The sequence below is a fragment of the Thalia democratica genome, chromosome 1 (genome assembly GCF_965202585.1).
Source record: "Thalia democratica chromosome 1, ktThaDemo2.hap1.1, whole genome shotgun sequence".
In the NCBI taxonomy this organism is placed as follows: Eukaryota; Metazoa; Chordata; class Thaliacea; order Salpida; family Salpidae; genus Thalia; species Thalia democratica.
In genome coordinates, this window is record NC_139165.1 from 73129044 (window position 1) to 73143807 (window position 14764).

Consider the following 14764-nt stretch of genomic DNA (forward strand, 5'->3'; position numbering starts at 1 on the left):
ACTCTACAATATTCATAGTTTTTAGCAATGTTATTCTGAAGAGAGCTAAACGAAATTAATAAATAAACTTTTTTCGAAAATGAATCAGTTATGTTTAAACTTTTTAAAAATACCTAATTGTTTAATAAACTGCACTTCTAGAGATCAGTAAAATTAAATTTATGTTTAATTACTTTTAGCAGTAAACAACTTTTATATTTAGAAGAAAGTTGTGTTAGTTAAAAATATGTTTACAAGTTTAATTTTGTTTAATTAAAACAAATACTAAGTAGACAATAATTTTTTTAAATCTGTACTACACCTAAATGGATTTACGAGTAGATTGTTTGTTCTAATTAATAGAAAAAAAATAGGAGTGCTCAAAAGTTTCATAAGTTTAAATAATCTTTATGGGTTTTCTAAAAATAGAAATCATATATCAAACACAGCATTTAAATATTAGAGATTAATATAATCAATATATGTCTTTTATGTTCTTGTTCAACCTGTATAAAATATTTGTTTTATTTTTAAGTTAAAAAGTAAAACTGATTAAATAAGTTGTAAAAGAAGAAAATTTTTTTTTTTTTAAATAAGTTTGCTTAATACAATTATTTAAGTCATAATACTAATTGTTTTATAACTTAATAATTTTACATAAATATGCTTATATAAACTTAGTTTTATAAACAAAATTTTCACACATTTAAAATACTTTACTGCATAATTTTCGAACTTTTGCTTTCAGTTACTCAAAACTTAAAATGTTTTTAGATTTTTTATATATTTATTCTTTTTCTTGTAAAATAATTAATTTACATCAAACAAAAGTAACAAATTTCTAAAATTACATCACCATTTGAAATCTTACTGCGTAGTGCATGATAATACTTTTTTACAAGTGATTTGACTAATTTACAAGCTTACTTTATAAATGCTTCAGAATTCTTTATTTTAATAGTGTTACTATTTTATTGACTTAAGATGCCCATTTTATTTAAAATTTTTTACTTATACCATTTCTAAACAGTTTAATTAAACTTTTTTATGTCATTTAACTTTACTAAAAACCGTATTTTAACTTTGAAATTTTAATAGTTAAGGTGCTTAAATACGAATTAAAACTTGAAATATGTTTTTTACATGATTTGATAAAACAAATGTTTTTATAAACTTTCAGTTACAACATAATGGTATACGAAAAAACAAAAGATTTCAACAATACTGTATTGTTTGCTTAAACATTGTGTAAATAGTATTTCTTTGTATTTGACGCTTTCTTCACCAGATAGTTTCTCAACTCTTGAACTGTAAGCTTATTTGATTTTAGTTTAGTCAAAAAGCAACTAAATTAGTTTACTTTCTATTTCAAATAAATTTAGTTAAAGCCTTTGAAGTATTTTAGAATTAAAACTTTTGTTAGGTTAAACTTTGTTTTAATTATACAAATATAATTTAGATTTATTTAATGTAGTTAAAATATTGCTTTTAATACTTGATTCTAAAAAAAAAATTTTTTTGTTTTGTTTTACATATGTTTCAACTTATAACTTAGTTAGAAAAAAATCTTGATTTATATGTTTTGATAGTTAATGAAAATTAAATGATACAGATATAGAATGAAACAGATATAAACGAAGAAAACAAAATGATAGAAAAATAAAATTTCTTATGACTTGTAATATACTTGCCACATCAAATTATTTCTAATTCATCCTGAAATTTCTCATAGCTCTTTTTATTTTTTTTATAACTAATGCTAGCCAATTTACAGGTTTCCATTTTCTAATAAAATTATTCATTACTAGACAATTGACGATCTAAGTATAATAAACTATGGTATTTAAAATCAATATATTTATAAAATTAAAAATATGGTAATTATAGGATATATGTATATATTATTATTTCTGCTCTACTTTATTTCTGTCAGCTACATATTCTAACGTTTCTGATTGGTTAAACTTTTACATACATCTGTTTTAGTTTAAATTTAAATGGTGGTTAAAACTTTTTTTAGATTTACTTATTAAACATTTGTGTAAGGTGGGTTAAAATTAAGGCTTAATATATAAACAATTTGATTATATGGATCATTTTAAAGATTATAAAAAATATTTATTCACTGCTATAATATTACTATACCTCGTTTGCAAAATATTTTATAAAAAAAAATCTCACTATAATATTGCAGCCGAACCGATTTATTTGGTACTGTTTATTCAAATTAACAACTCCTTAAAAACTAAATAAGCTGTGCTAAAAATAAAAAAATGTAAACTATCTAAAAAATAGATAAGTAATAGTAGTTTATACTTCCTCGTTTAGTCAAATTTTAATAGACCTACCCTTTTTAAGCGTCTATAAGATAAATAGAAAATACAATATAATAGCTTCAATTTTTTTTATACAAAAACTTTCATTAATTTTAATTCACTTCAATTAAAAAATATTTTCTGTTTTAATATTCTATATTAAGCATCTACTAAGTAAACATTGTAATAAGTATTTTAATTGATAGTTTTAAAAAACCTACTTTTTAAAATAAGTAAACATCATAAATAAGAGTCAAAACAACTTTTTTAGCCCTGGTGTATTAGAAAAAGTAATATACAACTGAAAAGTTCCTGTAAAAAGTTAAAACTTTGTTAAATTGCTGATTAAACCCATAGTAAAATATTTTGTTTTTGAACATTAAATACAAAAAAAGTCCTTATCTTAAAAAAAACAGAAATGGACAAAAGTATTCACATCTGCTGAAAATTGACCAAACTATTTATATTGTAAGTAAACAAAGAACTTGAACTACTAAAACAGTAGAATTTTATAAGGTTGTATAATACCATCAGTATTGTGGAGCAGTGTTTCTTAAAGTAGAACATGTGAAGATAAGTTAGTTAACTTTGCAATGATTTTTTTATAGAATTTTTACAGTTTTATACTCTAGTATTATTCATAAAGTTTGATTATATTTTGTATTAATTAAGTATAATAATAGTAGAAATTTTGTTTAATTTTTTAATGAGAATTTAAGTCTAAAATTGTTTTTAATTTTATGTGAATATATTGTTTTGTTAAATGTTATCATTTTCACAGGAACTTCTAAACTTTTCTTTTGACATACTATCACTAGTAGGGCTTCGCTCTGCTATTATATGATTATTTTTGAAATAATGTCATTTTAGCAATGAACTAAAGTGTCTCTCTTTGCAACTCTTACAGACTATGCAATTTCAATTTGGAGTCATTTTAATTTTTTGTAACTTAAAAATAAATTTTATGTATGTATATTGAATTAGTTTTTCTTTTTTCAATCGCTTTAGTTTTATTTATAAATTGTTCAAAACTTTTCTATAAAGATTTAACTGTTACAAATACTTGAGTTTTTATTTGCTTGTCAAACCCTGCTAAAGCCAGAATGTGGAACAAATTTCTGTGAAAGTTATAGTTTCTAACAAAATATTGTAAAAACTTTGAATTAAGGATAACCTATTTTGATAATTTTAACCCAAAAATTCTAAACTACTGAAATGCTGTGCAAGTGCAGTTTTTAAAAGTTTGAAAACACATAAGTACATTAAAATTTAAGTTTTTATTGTAGCAGTATTTATAACAGCTAATAATTTTAACCCTTATTTAAAATTACAAGAATTGTTACCTTTTAATGAAAGGATTAAAACACAACTCCTAAAAAAAAAATTATCAGTTGTTTTTAGTGAAGTTAGTAACCTAAGTAAATTTACATGTTTGTTTAAATTATTTCAAAAACTAGAAATAATGTTAGTGAAAATTTTTGAAATTGTTAAATTAGTTAAAGCTTTTATATCGAAGATATTTAAACATTGAACTGCTTTGATAAAGTTTAGTGTTTTCATACTATTTTTTATAAACTTTTGTATTAAAATCAATTTATCCTATTTTGTGGTTTTTTATTTGAGCTAAACAAGATTAATTTAAGATTTTTTTTAAAGTATTTATTATTGTTAGATGTAAAAAGAACAATTGGTTTATTGAAATTAGAAAGAATAAGATAGAAAATAAAAACCTGAGCTATATTAAAAAGTTAGAATAACTTTAATAAGTTTATTTAAAACATATAAGTTGTTAAATTATTTGATTGCTACAACCATAACTTAAAATATCATATATAGCTGCGAACTTTGTTTTTTAAATGCACAATATAGTGATAATTATATCACTGCCTTTACCTGAGATTTTGTTCAATGATCAATGCCTGAATGCTAGAGAATTTCACTGAAATAAAAGTGTTTCAAACTTCAGTAATATAATATATATGGTTTTTTAAAGACACAAATTGTTATCCAGCACGTAATGTTTAGTAGTTTACTGTTTTGATTTTTTCTAAGTGGTTCGATTAAAGCAAAGTTCTCCAAACTTAGCAAAATCAACCCCTAGTGGCCTCATATCTTGGAAACCTTTTAACAGTTTTTGGTTTTAAGTGTGTTTCATTTTTAATTTTTTTAAGTTCTAGACTTCTATTAGTCAATCATTAAAAGACTGTAAAATATTTACTGTATGATATTCATTTATAAGCTAACCGGCAAAAAACACCAAGTAACATAAAATGTAATTTTTTTAATTTATATTGTTATCCTATTGCTAATTTAAAAGGAATAATTATTTATTTCTATGACAAAATCATGGTACAGCTATAAAATTAGATCTTTGCAGGGTTGCCACTTTACCTGGAAAAACCTACAATTCGACAATTTAGGCAAAAATAACCTGGAAAAACCTGGAATTTTGATAGTTTTAACATTTTAATTAGTAAAATTTCGATTGGACACAAAAAATCTATCATATAGATAAGATTTTTTGTCATCTTCTGAAATTTTTTTATTAAAAAAACACATTTAAAGTAACTTTCTAGTACATTTTTAATGTTTTTATACTGTTTAACACATTTTTTTATAAAGAAATTAACTTAAAACTAATAATATACCCAAAAATGAACTTTTAAAAACCTGAAAGAAACTTGAAAAACCTGGAAAAAACGAGTGGCAAACCTGTCATTGTTATAGATTGTTTTGTTTAATTTTGAAAAAAAAAATCATAGTAAATAAAAATAAGTTTTAGTTTTATATTTCCTTCTTATTTTGTTTAAATTTTAGAAGCTTATAAAGTAGTTACTAAATGGATAAACTTATCAAAAGATTGAACAATGTTCCATACAAGCATTTTTATCCCGTTGCTACTAACAGCATAAAAACACTGAGCAAGAAGAAGGGATGTGCTGAAGTCATTCTAGATCACGCTAAAAGAACCCGTCCTTTGCTGTACAGAAAGCTAAAACCCTGTGTAACAGCATTTATCAATTTGATGAAAAATGAGCCGATATACAAGGCGGTTTACGCCGGTGACTTTAAAGGCTGGCAGTTTGTAGATCGGTGCTTAACAAAACGACCCCTGGCCTTTTTCAAATCCAACGACCACTGCATGCTCAAAGACGGCTCGGAGTACAGAAATTCTTTCACCAGGATCGGAACGAAAGGCGAAACGCAACCTTTCGTGTTGGAAAACCTCATGAGCTACGACGAAATGGCGTTCTCGGCCTTCTTGATGGTGTCGACGCCGACGTTGTTTATCAACAGCGGGAGCAGAAACAACAGCGCGGTGCCGGGAAACCCCGACAGTTTCGAAACAGAAGGAGTGTACATCGCTTGCATTGGCGCCAGGCTGAAGAAACCTGGAGTCGTGGAGTGGAAACACATGCTGGTTACCAGGGAGCAGAACACCCCCAACAACGGTTACGGCGCGCGCGCTGACAAAAACAGCATCAAGACCAAGGTTCTCAGCATATGGGCGCGCTTCTACGACATGCCGAATGACAGGTTTTTCAGCTACGACGAGATTTACGTAAGCAAGGCGATGAAAGACCGCTTCGTTTCGTTCAAGTTGGGCTTCTCAAACGCGGTCGCGTACTTTGACAAAATCGTGTACCGCCAGAGAATGAGGGCAGTCTTGGAACCGTTCCTGCTCGAAGCGGACTGCAGGGGAAAGGAAGCCGGAAAGAAGGCGTTCTGTCACATTGTCGGGTTAGGAATGGGAATGTGGAAACCGGAGGGACTACCGAACGGGATTCAGCCGACCATCTACGTCGACTTGGCGGTGGACCTGTTGAAAGAACTGAACCTCACCCACGTGGCCAACGTTGACTTCTCCTGGATTGAAAATTACCAGGGAAGCGTCAGACACAATCAGGTGGTTAGGACGGCGGCGGGGTCCGACTGCAAAGTCTCCTTTTCTAAAAGAGATCCGGCCGCCAAGCTGCGGGGCGAGGATGAGGGCAAGCTGCTGGTCGCCATGTACGCTTGGGACGGCAACTCCTACCCCGGCAACGAGTACTGGACGGCGACGAAGAAGAAGAACAGGATCAGGGGGTCGGGGGATTCCGCGGCTGCTGCCTGCAGCACGATATCCGAGCTTCAGAACCCGGATGTAAATTTGAACCTTTGCGGCAGAAACACTGTTTTTTATCCTTAATAATTTGAGAAAAATGTTTAGGTAATTTCGGCGCCTCCTTGGTAGTTTTTTCAGAGTTTGCCTAGTTTTTCTATAATGTATACACGAATTAAAATGTTTTAAATAAAGTTAGAAAACTAATTTACATGTTTAAGTACACTTTGTTAGGTAGAATGCTCTATAGTTGACTTATAATAGCAAAAATTTCAATAAAAAATAACTAATAAAACTATAAATATAGTTTTTTCCGAGCTGTTTATAAATTTATTTTTTTAATCGAAACTACATTAAAAAATTAAATAAAAAAAGGTTGTTGTTAGTTGTAAGTGGTATCATAAGAAGTTTAATTAGCCATGTAATCTTTTATTTAAAGTCAATTTTATTAAAGAATGAAAAAAAAAAGTTAAATTTATATCATTATATCCATTGCAAAAAGAATTTCAGAGAAAAATAAAACTGTTCTCTATAATCTATCTATAGAGTTGATCTATAATCTATTGAGTGAAAATATACTAATAATTCTGTTTTTAGTAACTCAAACAGTTAAATTTTACTAGTTTAATAAACAGTTTAATACTATCAATGCAAAAAAGAATGTTTTATGCAAATATATGAAGCTTAAAAAACTCTAGATAGAAGTATCTAGATAGAAACATTAAAACCTATCATCACAAATTTAAACTTTAATTAGTAGTCTTTGAAATAAGTACAATTCTAAATAATTGTTTATTGAATGACAAAAAAAAAAGCTCTCAAAATATTTAGTCCTAAAACTCGAAAAAAGCTTTCGGTTATCGAGTTGTTAACGGTTATCGAGTTATAATTTTGAAAATAAATTTAAAAAGTAGTAAGTAAAAGATACTTTGGCCTAGAAGTTGGAAAATTGCGGCCTGCGATGTACTATACTATAAAAAAGCTAAAAAACTTACTTATAGGCATTTAATTTACAGTTATAATATTATTGCACGTTTTGTCAAATTTTAAGCCTTAAATTGATGTTTAATCAAGTTACGGTGTTGTAAAAAAGACTTTAACTTAGTTAGTTACCGATCATCTATGTATAAGTGACTTTTGTCAGTTTTTAAAAACAAGCTGTTTTAAAGCGCTCATTGGTCCAAGGACCTGGTGTACGAAAAACCTTTCGGTTATCGAGTCATACACCAGGATACAGTTTAAAGTCATGATTTATATGTAGTTAAAGTCATTAAAATATAATATAACACCTTATTTAGTCTTTGTACGCATTCTTAGTGTAATTTTTTTATAACATCGACTTAATGCCATTGCTTCATCTGACCATTGTGCTCCAATTACAAAACTTAGCCAAAAGGTTTTACTTAAAAAGATTTTAAAATGTAAATATCAAAAATAAGGATGATGTTATTATAAGAATTTATATTTTAAATGAATATAAGTATAGCTTTACAACATGTTCAAGAACTGAATTACTTAAAAGGTAGTAAAGTTTTAACGTTGAACTATTTAATTAGGTAAAAATGAAAGCTAGTACATAATACATTACACAGCTGATTAAGAGAATGAGAAAAAAAAAGATCATTATAATAACTAGTTATTTATACTTTAATTATAATGTTTATTGAACACTATAAAAATATCGAAGCACATAAATGTGCTCAAAGGACGATGCGTGTAGAAAGACGTCAACTTCTGATGATTTGAATTGAAACTTTAAGTTAGTAGTAATAAAAGAAGTTTATTTTGAATAATAACATATTTGTTTAAAAAAGTACTAACCAAAATAGTTTAACAACCAAAAATAAAAAAGTTTACTAGTTTGTGAATGATGATTTCAGCTATTTAAAAGAGTAAGATATACTTATAAGTACTATACATAACTTTGATAACTTACACTTTGCACCAGATCAGTGTGAGTTATTGATAAAATAAAATGTTTAAAAAATAACAAAATTTTCAGTAACTATAAAACAGTATTTTCTTAAAATACAGTAACTTCTTGGAATAAACAAACATTTCGTTCACACCAAAAGTGCGTAGTTAAACGAAAGAATTTAATTAAACGAGAGGTAGCAAATATACCTACTTCATATATTGGCTGTTTTCTGGTAATGCATTTGATTAGAAACGAAAAAGTTATATAGATGTATATATTATTAACTGATACACACGATAAATTTGATTTGTACAACACTAAATTTTTTTATTCTGAGAGAATTCTAAAATGCGTAACTAAACGAGAGCGCGTAACTTAATGAGCGCGTAGTAGTAAGAGGTTACTGTAATAATCATTTTACGAGTATTAGATAATAATGAATAGTTAAGTTGTTTAACTTTGTAAAAAAAAAATATCTAAGTTGAATTAAAGTTCGTCTTTTGTGCTTTCCCTCTCATGATCACTTATTCTATCTTCGACAAACTCATTTTCTCGGTATCTATCAAAAAGTTCAAATACTTTATCTAGGTTCGAATTTATTTCGTTTTTTTCAACAACACCGTCAGAGTTTTCATCTAAAGCCGAAAATACTTTCTCACCGCCCGGCTTCGAACCGCCTAAATGTTTCATATAGGTTTCGACAAAGTTTTCTTTTAGCCATTTATCGCGTCTTCTCAACAGAGACCTAACGTGTTTAAATTCGATATCGTAAAACTCCAGGTCTACACCGTTTGCTGGGTCTCTTTCAAAGACATTAATGTAGTTTTTCAAATCTTCTTCGTTCAGGAGTTGAAGCTCTGTTTTGCAATCCAGTTTGCCATCGGAATTTTTATCGATTGTTTCCAGCATCTCAACTGCTTTTCTGTTCAATATTTTGCGTTCTCTTTCGTCGAGCTTGTATTCTCCGACTATTTCTAAACTTCCCTTGTAGTTTCGAACTTCTTTACTATCTAACATTATGTTCACCAAATTTTCTGCCGTGACAACACCGTCGAACTTACGGCAAAGGTATTCAAACATTTTCCTATTACCATATATGTCTCTGTTTCCCATAGTTTGGTATTCCTCTACCCCATCATATTTCCAAACGTACGGAAATTCCGACAGCAGTTTTGATTCGGGGACGGACCCGTCTTTTGGGCACCCCTTGTTTTTAAAATTCTTCAACCGGGCAATCAAAAAACTGACGGCCATGTTTCTGTTTTCATAAGAACGCACCTGGTGCCAGTACTGGGTTGGGAGAAACAAACAATCGCCAGCCGACATCTTTGCCGAGTGCCACGGAACGTTTTTCATTTCGGGGAACTTTTCAAAGTCAACGGAGTTAACGTCCAGCCTCGCGAAGCCTCCAATCGGGTCACCGATTTCAACAGCCACGGGCAAGTCCTGGGTGTGGTTGGGGTGAATCATAACCCACTCTTTTCTGCCCTTCAGCAAGCAGTTGATCTGGTTGAAGGCGTCCCTGTGGAGCATACTTGTCGTGTTGCCAGAACTCATCCACATATCGATCTCGACAATACGCTTGTAATAACTTCCGCATAATATGCAGTTTGGTACCAAAATTTCTTTGGCCATCGGGTCGGGTAGCTGGGTCACCATGTACTTGTCATCCGTTTTGTAAGTTTCAAGGAAATGTTTCATCGAGTCCTGCCCTAATCCCATGTCGCCTGCCGGAGTATAGTCTTTTTCAAACTTAGCTTCAGTTTTAATTCTTAAATTTCCATATTTCTCTTTTAAGTACTCGTCTGTCCATAGGTTGAAAGCGGGCCAGGTAGACCCGAACGACTTGAAGATGACAGGTTTTCCCATGCTGAAGTACTCATCCCAAAACTGCTTGGGCGAAATCATTTCGTGCAAAACGTCTATATGTCCTTCTGGTTTTTTATGGAGGCCGAGAGGTTTTAGATGACCAAATAGATCATTCTGACAGACAACATAAGGAACAAATATCATAAGAAGATTGATCAAGTTCATATTGTTTTTTAATATTCTATGAAAAACAAGTTTAATTAAACTTATTAGATAAAATAGTATTTAAATTTAGTTCATAACCAAAAGGTTAATTAAAAAAAAATTCCTTAAATAATTATTTTAAGAACTATAATTTTGCATATTATAATGAATATTTTCGTTCGAACCGTAGAAACATCTTAGCAATATTTTTCATTGTGATTTTAACAAACAAATCGATATTATTTAAAAGTTTGATACTTTTGCCATAAGCATAAAAGTAAAGTAGTACTGTTGTTTAAATTTTCTTACAATATTTTAACCGAAATATATTGTACATAAGTGGTATGTGTACTTTAAGATTTTCTAAAAGCTATGTCTTTGAACTTTCAAAGATAAAATACTTATTTTTTTTAAATCGTTTTCTCAATCGTAGCAGATCATTATAAAGTTATAGAAGCAACTAGTAAACAATGAAAGTCATTAATTGAAATGAAATATGTAGTTATTCTACTTATGTTTTTACAATTTGTTTATAAAAACTGAAATATTATAAACAACTACTACATAAAAAGCAGTTATATTACAGTTTATACAATTCAAACTTCTGAAAATATAAATTTTAGTTATTATATTCTTAGTTTGGACGAGAGCCACAATTGTAAGTGAAAATGTTGCGGTATATAATGTTATTTGCAGCTTGTATTTATCTAAGGTAGTTAAACTATTTACTAATTTGATCAAAATACAATAATTTTTATAAATATTTTAATAAGTTGAATCTTTATGAAGCCATGTCTTGCTCATTTAAGTTTTTTTTAAATGTTTTGTATAATAAACATTTTAAACACAATTACTAAAATATCAATACTTTACAAAATTGAACATTTATAGTTTTTATTCAAACTCTAAAATAAGATAGTTGCCGCTTGTTGTAATTCTCTGGCTTATAAAACTTAAGTTGTAAGTTTGAATATCAAAAAAAGAAAACAAAATACATGAGCTTCAATACTCAGATATTATAAACTTTAAGTGTACTCTAAAGTATTTTTTATTAATCATCTCTATAAAACTATACAAGTAGCAAACAAAAGCAAGTAAGTACAAGTCTATAAAAACCATTTCCCTATCCAACAAAAGTTTTTTTTTGTATTAATTAATATTAAGTATATCTAAAATTACAGCTATGTTCTTTTAAAACATTTTAAGTCGTCAGACTTATTTTCAACAAAATCGGACTTAGCTTTTCTGTCGAAAATTTATAAAAACTTGCTTAAATTAATACTTAGCTTAATTATTTCTACTGTTCTATGTTAATATAACAGCAAAAAACTTTTGAAGTAATTAAAAATCAACGTAATACTGAAAATTAAAAACACAAAATAGTTTTAAAATTGATGAATTGTTTTAATTGAAACTTAAAAAAAAGCTTTCATAAACTAAAATACAATTTATTATTTCGCATTAACAGAAAGACAAACTAATAATTTTTGTGTATTTTATAAAGCGTAGTAGTGTGTAACGATTATTTTTACACACTAAAATATAAGTCTTATGTCGTAACACTTTTATAAAAAAATTGAAAAAAGAGAACTTAAGTTTAATAAACAATCTGTTGCAACATTACTTCTCGATTAAGGAAAAACGATAGCTAAAAAAGTTATTGCATTGCCTTTTTCTTTTTAATATGTCTTTATATGTTTCACTAGCAAAATAAACTTTTATTAAGTTCATCGTGTTTAGCAATAAAATGATTTAAACTCAAGTATGTTATACACTTATTTTAGAAATAAAAATTAACTGTTTGATATTTATTTCCGTTTAATTTTTTTTTTGAAAAATGATGTTTATATAAATTTGTTATAGTTACAGTTATCTATAATCAAAAGTTAGAGAAAAAACAATTTTTCTAGTTAAACACATTTAATCTTATAAAAACAACTAAGTTACGGCTTCTTAAACTAAGTACATTTTTCTTACTTATACAATAAGTTTATATTATACAACAGTTTTTCTTTGGATAAAGTCATTAAGAAAGCAGAAGAATCAAAACAAAAAGTCAATGACTTTTGAAATCATAAAGTTTACGTTTCTGCTTTTAATAGCTCAAAGTAGGCATGTTGAAAGTCTTCAAAACTTACAGCCGCTCGGGCTCCACACTCCACCCAGTGGACACATTGATGTGTTGGACACAATGATTCCCGCGCAAAAATTCTGGGAGGATTACGTCAAAATTGGAAGGCCGGTTATTTTCAAAGGCTTCGCTCTGAACTCGCCGTCTTATGAACTTTGGACTGACGAGTACTTAACGGGAAACTACGGAAACTTGAAAGTTAAAATTGAAAGCAAATACGAAAAGGATAACACGCCTGTCGGAGACCGAGGCTTGGGGCAGGACTCAATTAAACATTTTCTTGAAACTTACAAAACGGAAGACAAGTACATGGTGACTCAGCTGCCCGACCCGATGGCAAAAGAAGTGTTGGTGCCAAGCTGCATATTGTGCGGAAGTTTTCACGGCCGGATGTTGGAAGTCAACATGTGGATGAGCTCGGGCAATACCACCAGCTTGCTGCACAGGGACGCCGACAACGCGATCAATTGCTTGCTGAGTGGCACGAAAGAGTGGGTGCTTATTCACCCGAGGTACACGAAAAAGCTGCCCGTTGAAGTGGAAGTGGGCGAGCCCTACGGTGGCTTCACCAGGATCAACGTGGACTCTGTAGATTTCGAGAAATTCCCCGAAATGAAAAGCATCCCCTGGCACTCGGCAAGGATGTCGGCTGGGGACTGCTTGTTTCTCCCCACCCAGTACTGGCACCAGGTGCGCTCCTACGGAAAAAGAAACATGGCCGTCAGCATTTTAGTTTCACGCTTGGGCAATTTTGACAGCAGCGGTTGCTCCGAAGAGCCGCCCACCCCGAAGCTCTTGTCGGAAGTGCCGTACGTTTGGAAGTACGACGGCTTCGGCACTCAAACGATGGGAAACCCGGATCCGTTTGAGTTCAACGAGACGCTGAGCGGATGGTGCGAGGGTTCCAGAGGAGCTTTGAGCTTTGATGACATTCTGCGGATATTGGTGGACGCTAGAGAGGTGGAAAATTACAAGGGCACTCTGAACGATTTTGACGATTACGAAGTGAATGAGGACGAGCTGGACGACTTGAAAGAGCAGGCGAGTGAAATTTTACAACTCCTCGATGCGAACGGGGACAGCGTCTTTTCTTGTGACATCGAAAAGAAGCTTTTGGACATAGAACAGCTGATCAAGCTGTCCGAAGCTTACGATCCCGACCCGGCCAACGGGGAAGAGTACGAGTTTTACCACATCGACAAAAACAAAGTTCTGAAGCTCGTGCGCTCGCGACAGCTTTGGACCAGAAGCGATTTTATTGAAGCTTATTTGAAGTCTTTCAAGTCTTCTCACAGCGGAGGGGTAAGGTTGTTTTCTATATTGGACGGAAACTCTGACGGAACAGTGGACATAGTTGAGCTGAGTATGAACTTGAGCAAGTTTCTAGATATGTTCGACAGGCAAGCCAGATCTGATGTTGTCGAAAGCAAATCTGGCAACTTGAAACGTTTTAAAAGAACAGAGCTGTAGTTTCAAATATACTGAGTATTAACTAATATAATTTATTATTATTATTTTAGCTAGGTATCTACTTTTGTACTTTATTTGCTTTTTTGTTAAATTTATAATTTTAAATATTTAATTAAAATTTATAAACATTTGATCATTTTAGCATATGTATTTTTCAATTTTAAACCTTCTGTTAAATTCGAAATTCAAACTTACAATTTTAGGTTTTAAGCTAATGAATTACAACACCTATAAAATAATTTAGTTTAAGTGTTTAGATCTTCGATAACTGTGTGTAAAATGTTTATTATACTGTATGTAAAAATTTTAAGAAACTAACTATTGCTTAGATTGAATTAAATTTAGTGAAGTATTCGTATGGGTTACTCCTACTTGATCATACAATGTTGCATGTGATAAGTTGAACTAAATCAGATGTTTACAAGCTGTAAAAAACATTATTTGTTATACCATTGTAACTTATACTTGTGTTTAAACTAAGCCTAAAATGATTAAAATTTAACTCTTTTGTGAACTTAAAACTGTATAAATTTTAAAAAATAGCTTCATTTTTGTGTTAAAATTCTAACTTTATTTCAATTTTTATAAGTAGACTGTACAATCGTAATTTAATTTTCTAATGGTGACTTTTTTTATTGACTAGTTGCTTCTATAATTTGACCATGATCTGCTACTCTAAAATACGTCATTAAAAGAAGTCGTTTAACAAAAATATTCAGCTCCTAAAATATTTTATAACTATCTTTAACTACATAACTGAAAAACACTTAAACAAAAACAACTATAGTCAAACTATCTTAGGAAACATGAAACAGATGTATTGCTTTACTATTATG

At 30.0% G+C, this 14764-nt stretch overlaps 3 protein-coding genes across 3 annotated transcripts; 2 read left to right on the forward strand and 1 right to left on the reverse strand.

Moving 5' to 3' along the window:
• Positions 1 to 5133: 5133 nt before the first annotated feature.
• Positions 5134 to 6483, forward strand: LOC145838913 (ADP-ribosylarginine hydrolase CG3568-like). The gene has a single exon (XM_082946537.1). The coding sequence runs from the start codon at positions 5134 to 5136 to the stop codon at positions 6481 to 6483; it is 1350 nt and encodes a 449-aa protein (XP_082802663.1).
• Positions 6484 to 8800: 2317 nt separating this feature from the next.
• LOC145838924 (uncharacterized) lies at positions 8801 to 10356 on the reverse strand. The gene has a single exon (XM_082946547.1). The coding sequence runs from the start codon at positions 10346 to 10348 to the stop codon at positions 8801 to 8803; it is 1548 nt and encodes a 515-aa protein (XP_082802673.1). The 5' UTR covers positions 10349 to 10356.
• Positions 10357 to 12386: 2030 nt separating this feature from the next.
• On the forward strand, positions 12387 to 13928 carry LOC145838935 (uncharacterized). The gene has a single exon (XM_082946557.1). It carries the CDS (start codon positions 12387 to 12389, stop codon positions 13926 to 13928), a length of 1542 nt encoding a protein of 513 aa, XP_082802683.1.
• Positions 13929 to 14764: the final 836 nt, after the last annotated feature.

Coding starts and splice junctions, on each gene's coding strand:
- LOC145838913 (XM_082946537.1), top strand. CDS start 5,134: ATGGATAAACTTATCAAAAGATTGAACAATGTTCCATACAAGCATTTT.
- LOC145838924 (XM_082946547.1), bottom strand. CDS start 10,348: ATGAACTTGATCAATCTTCTTATGATATTTGTTCCTTATGTTGTCTGT.
- LOC145838935 (XM_082946557.1), top strand. CDS start 12,387: ATGACTTTTGAAATCATAAAGTTTACGTTTCTGCTTTTAATAGCTCAA.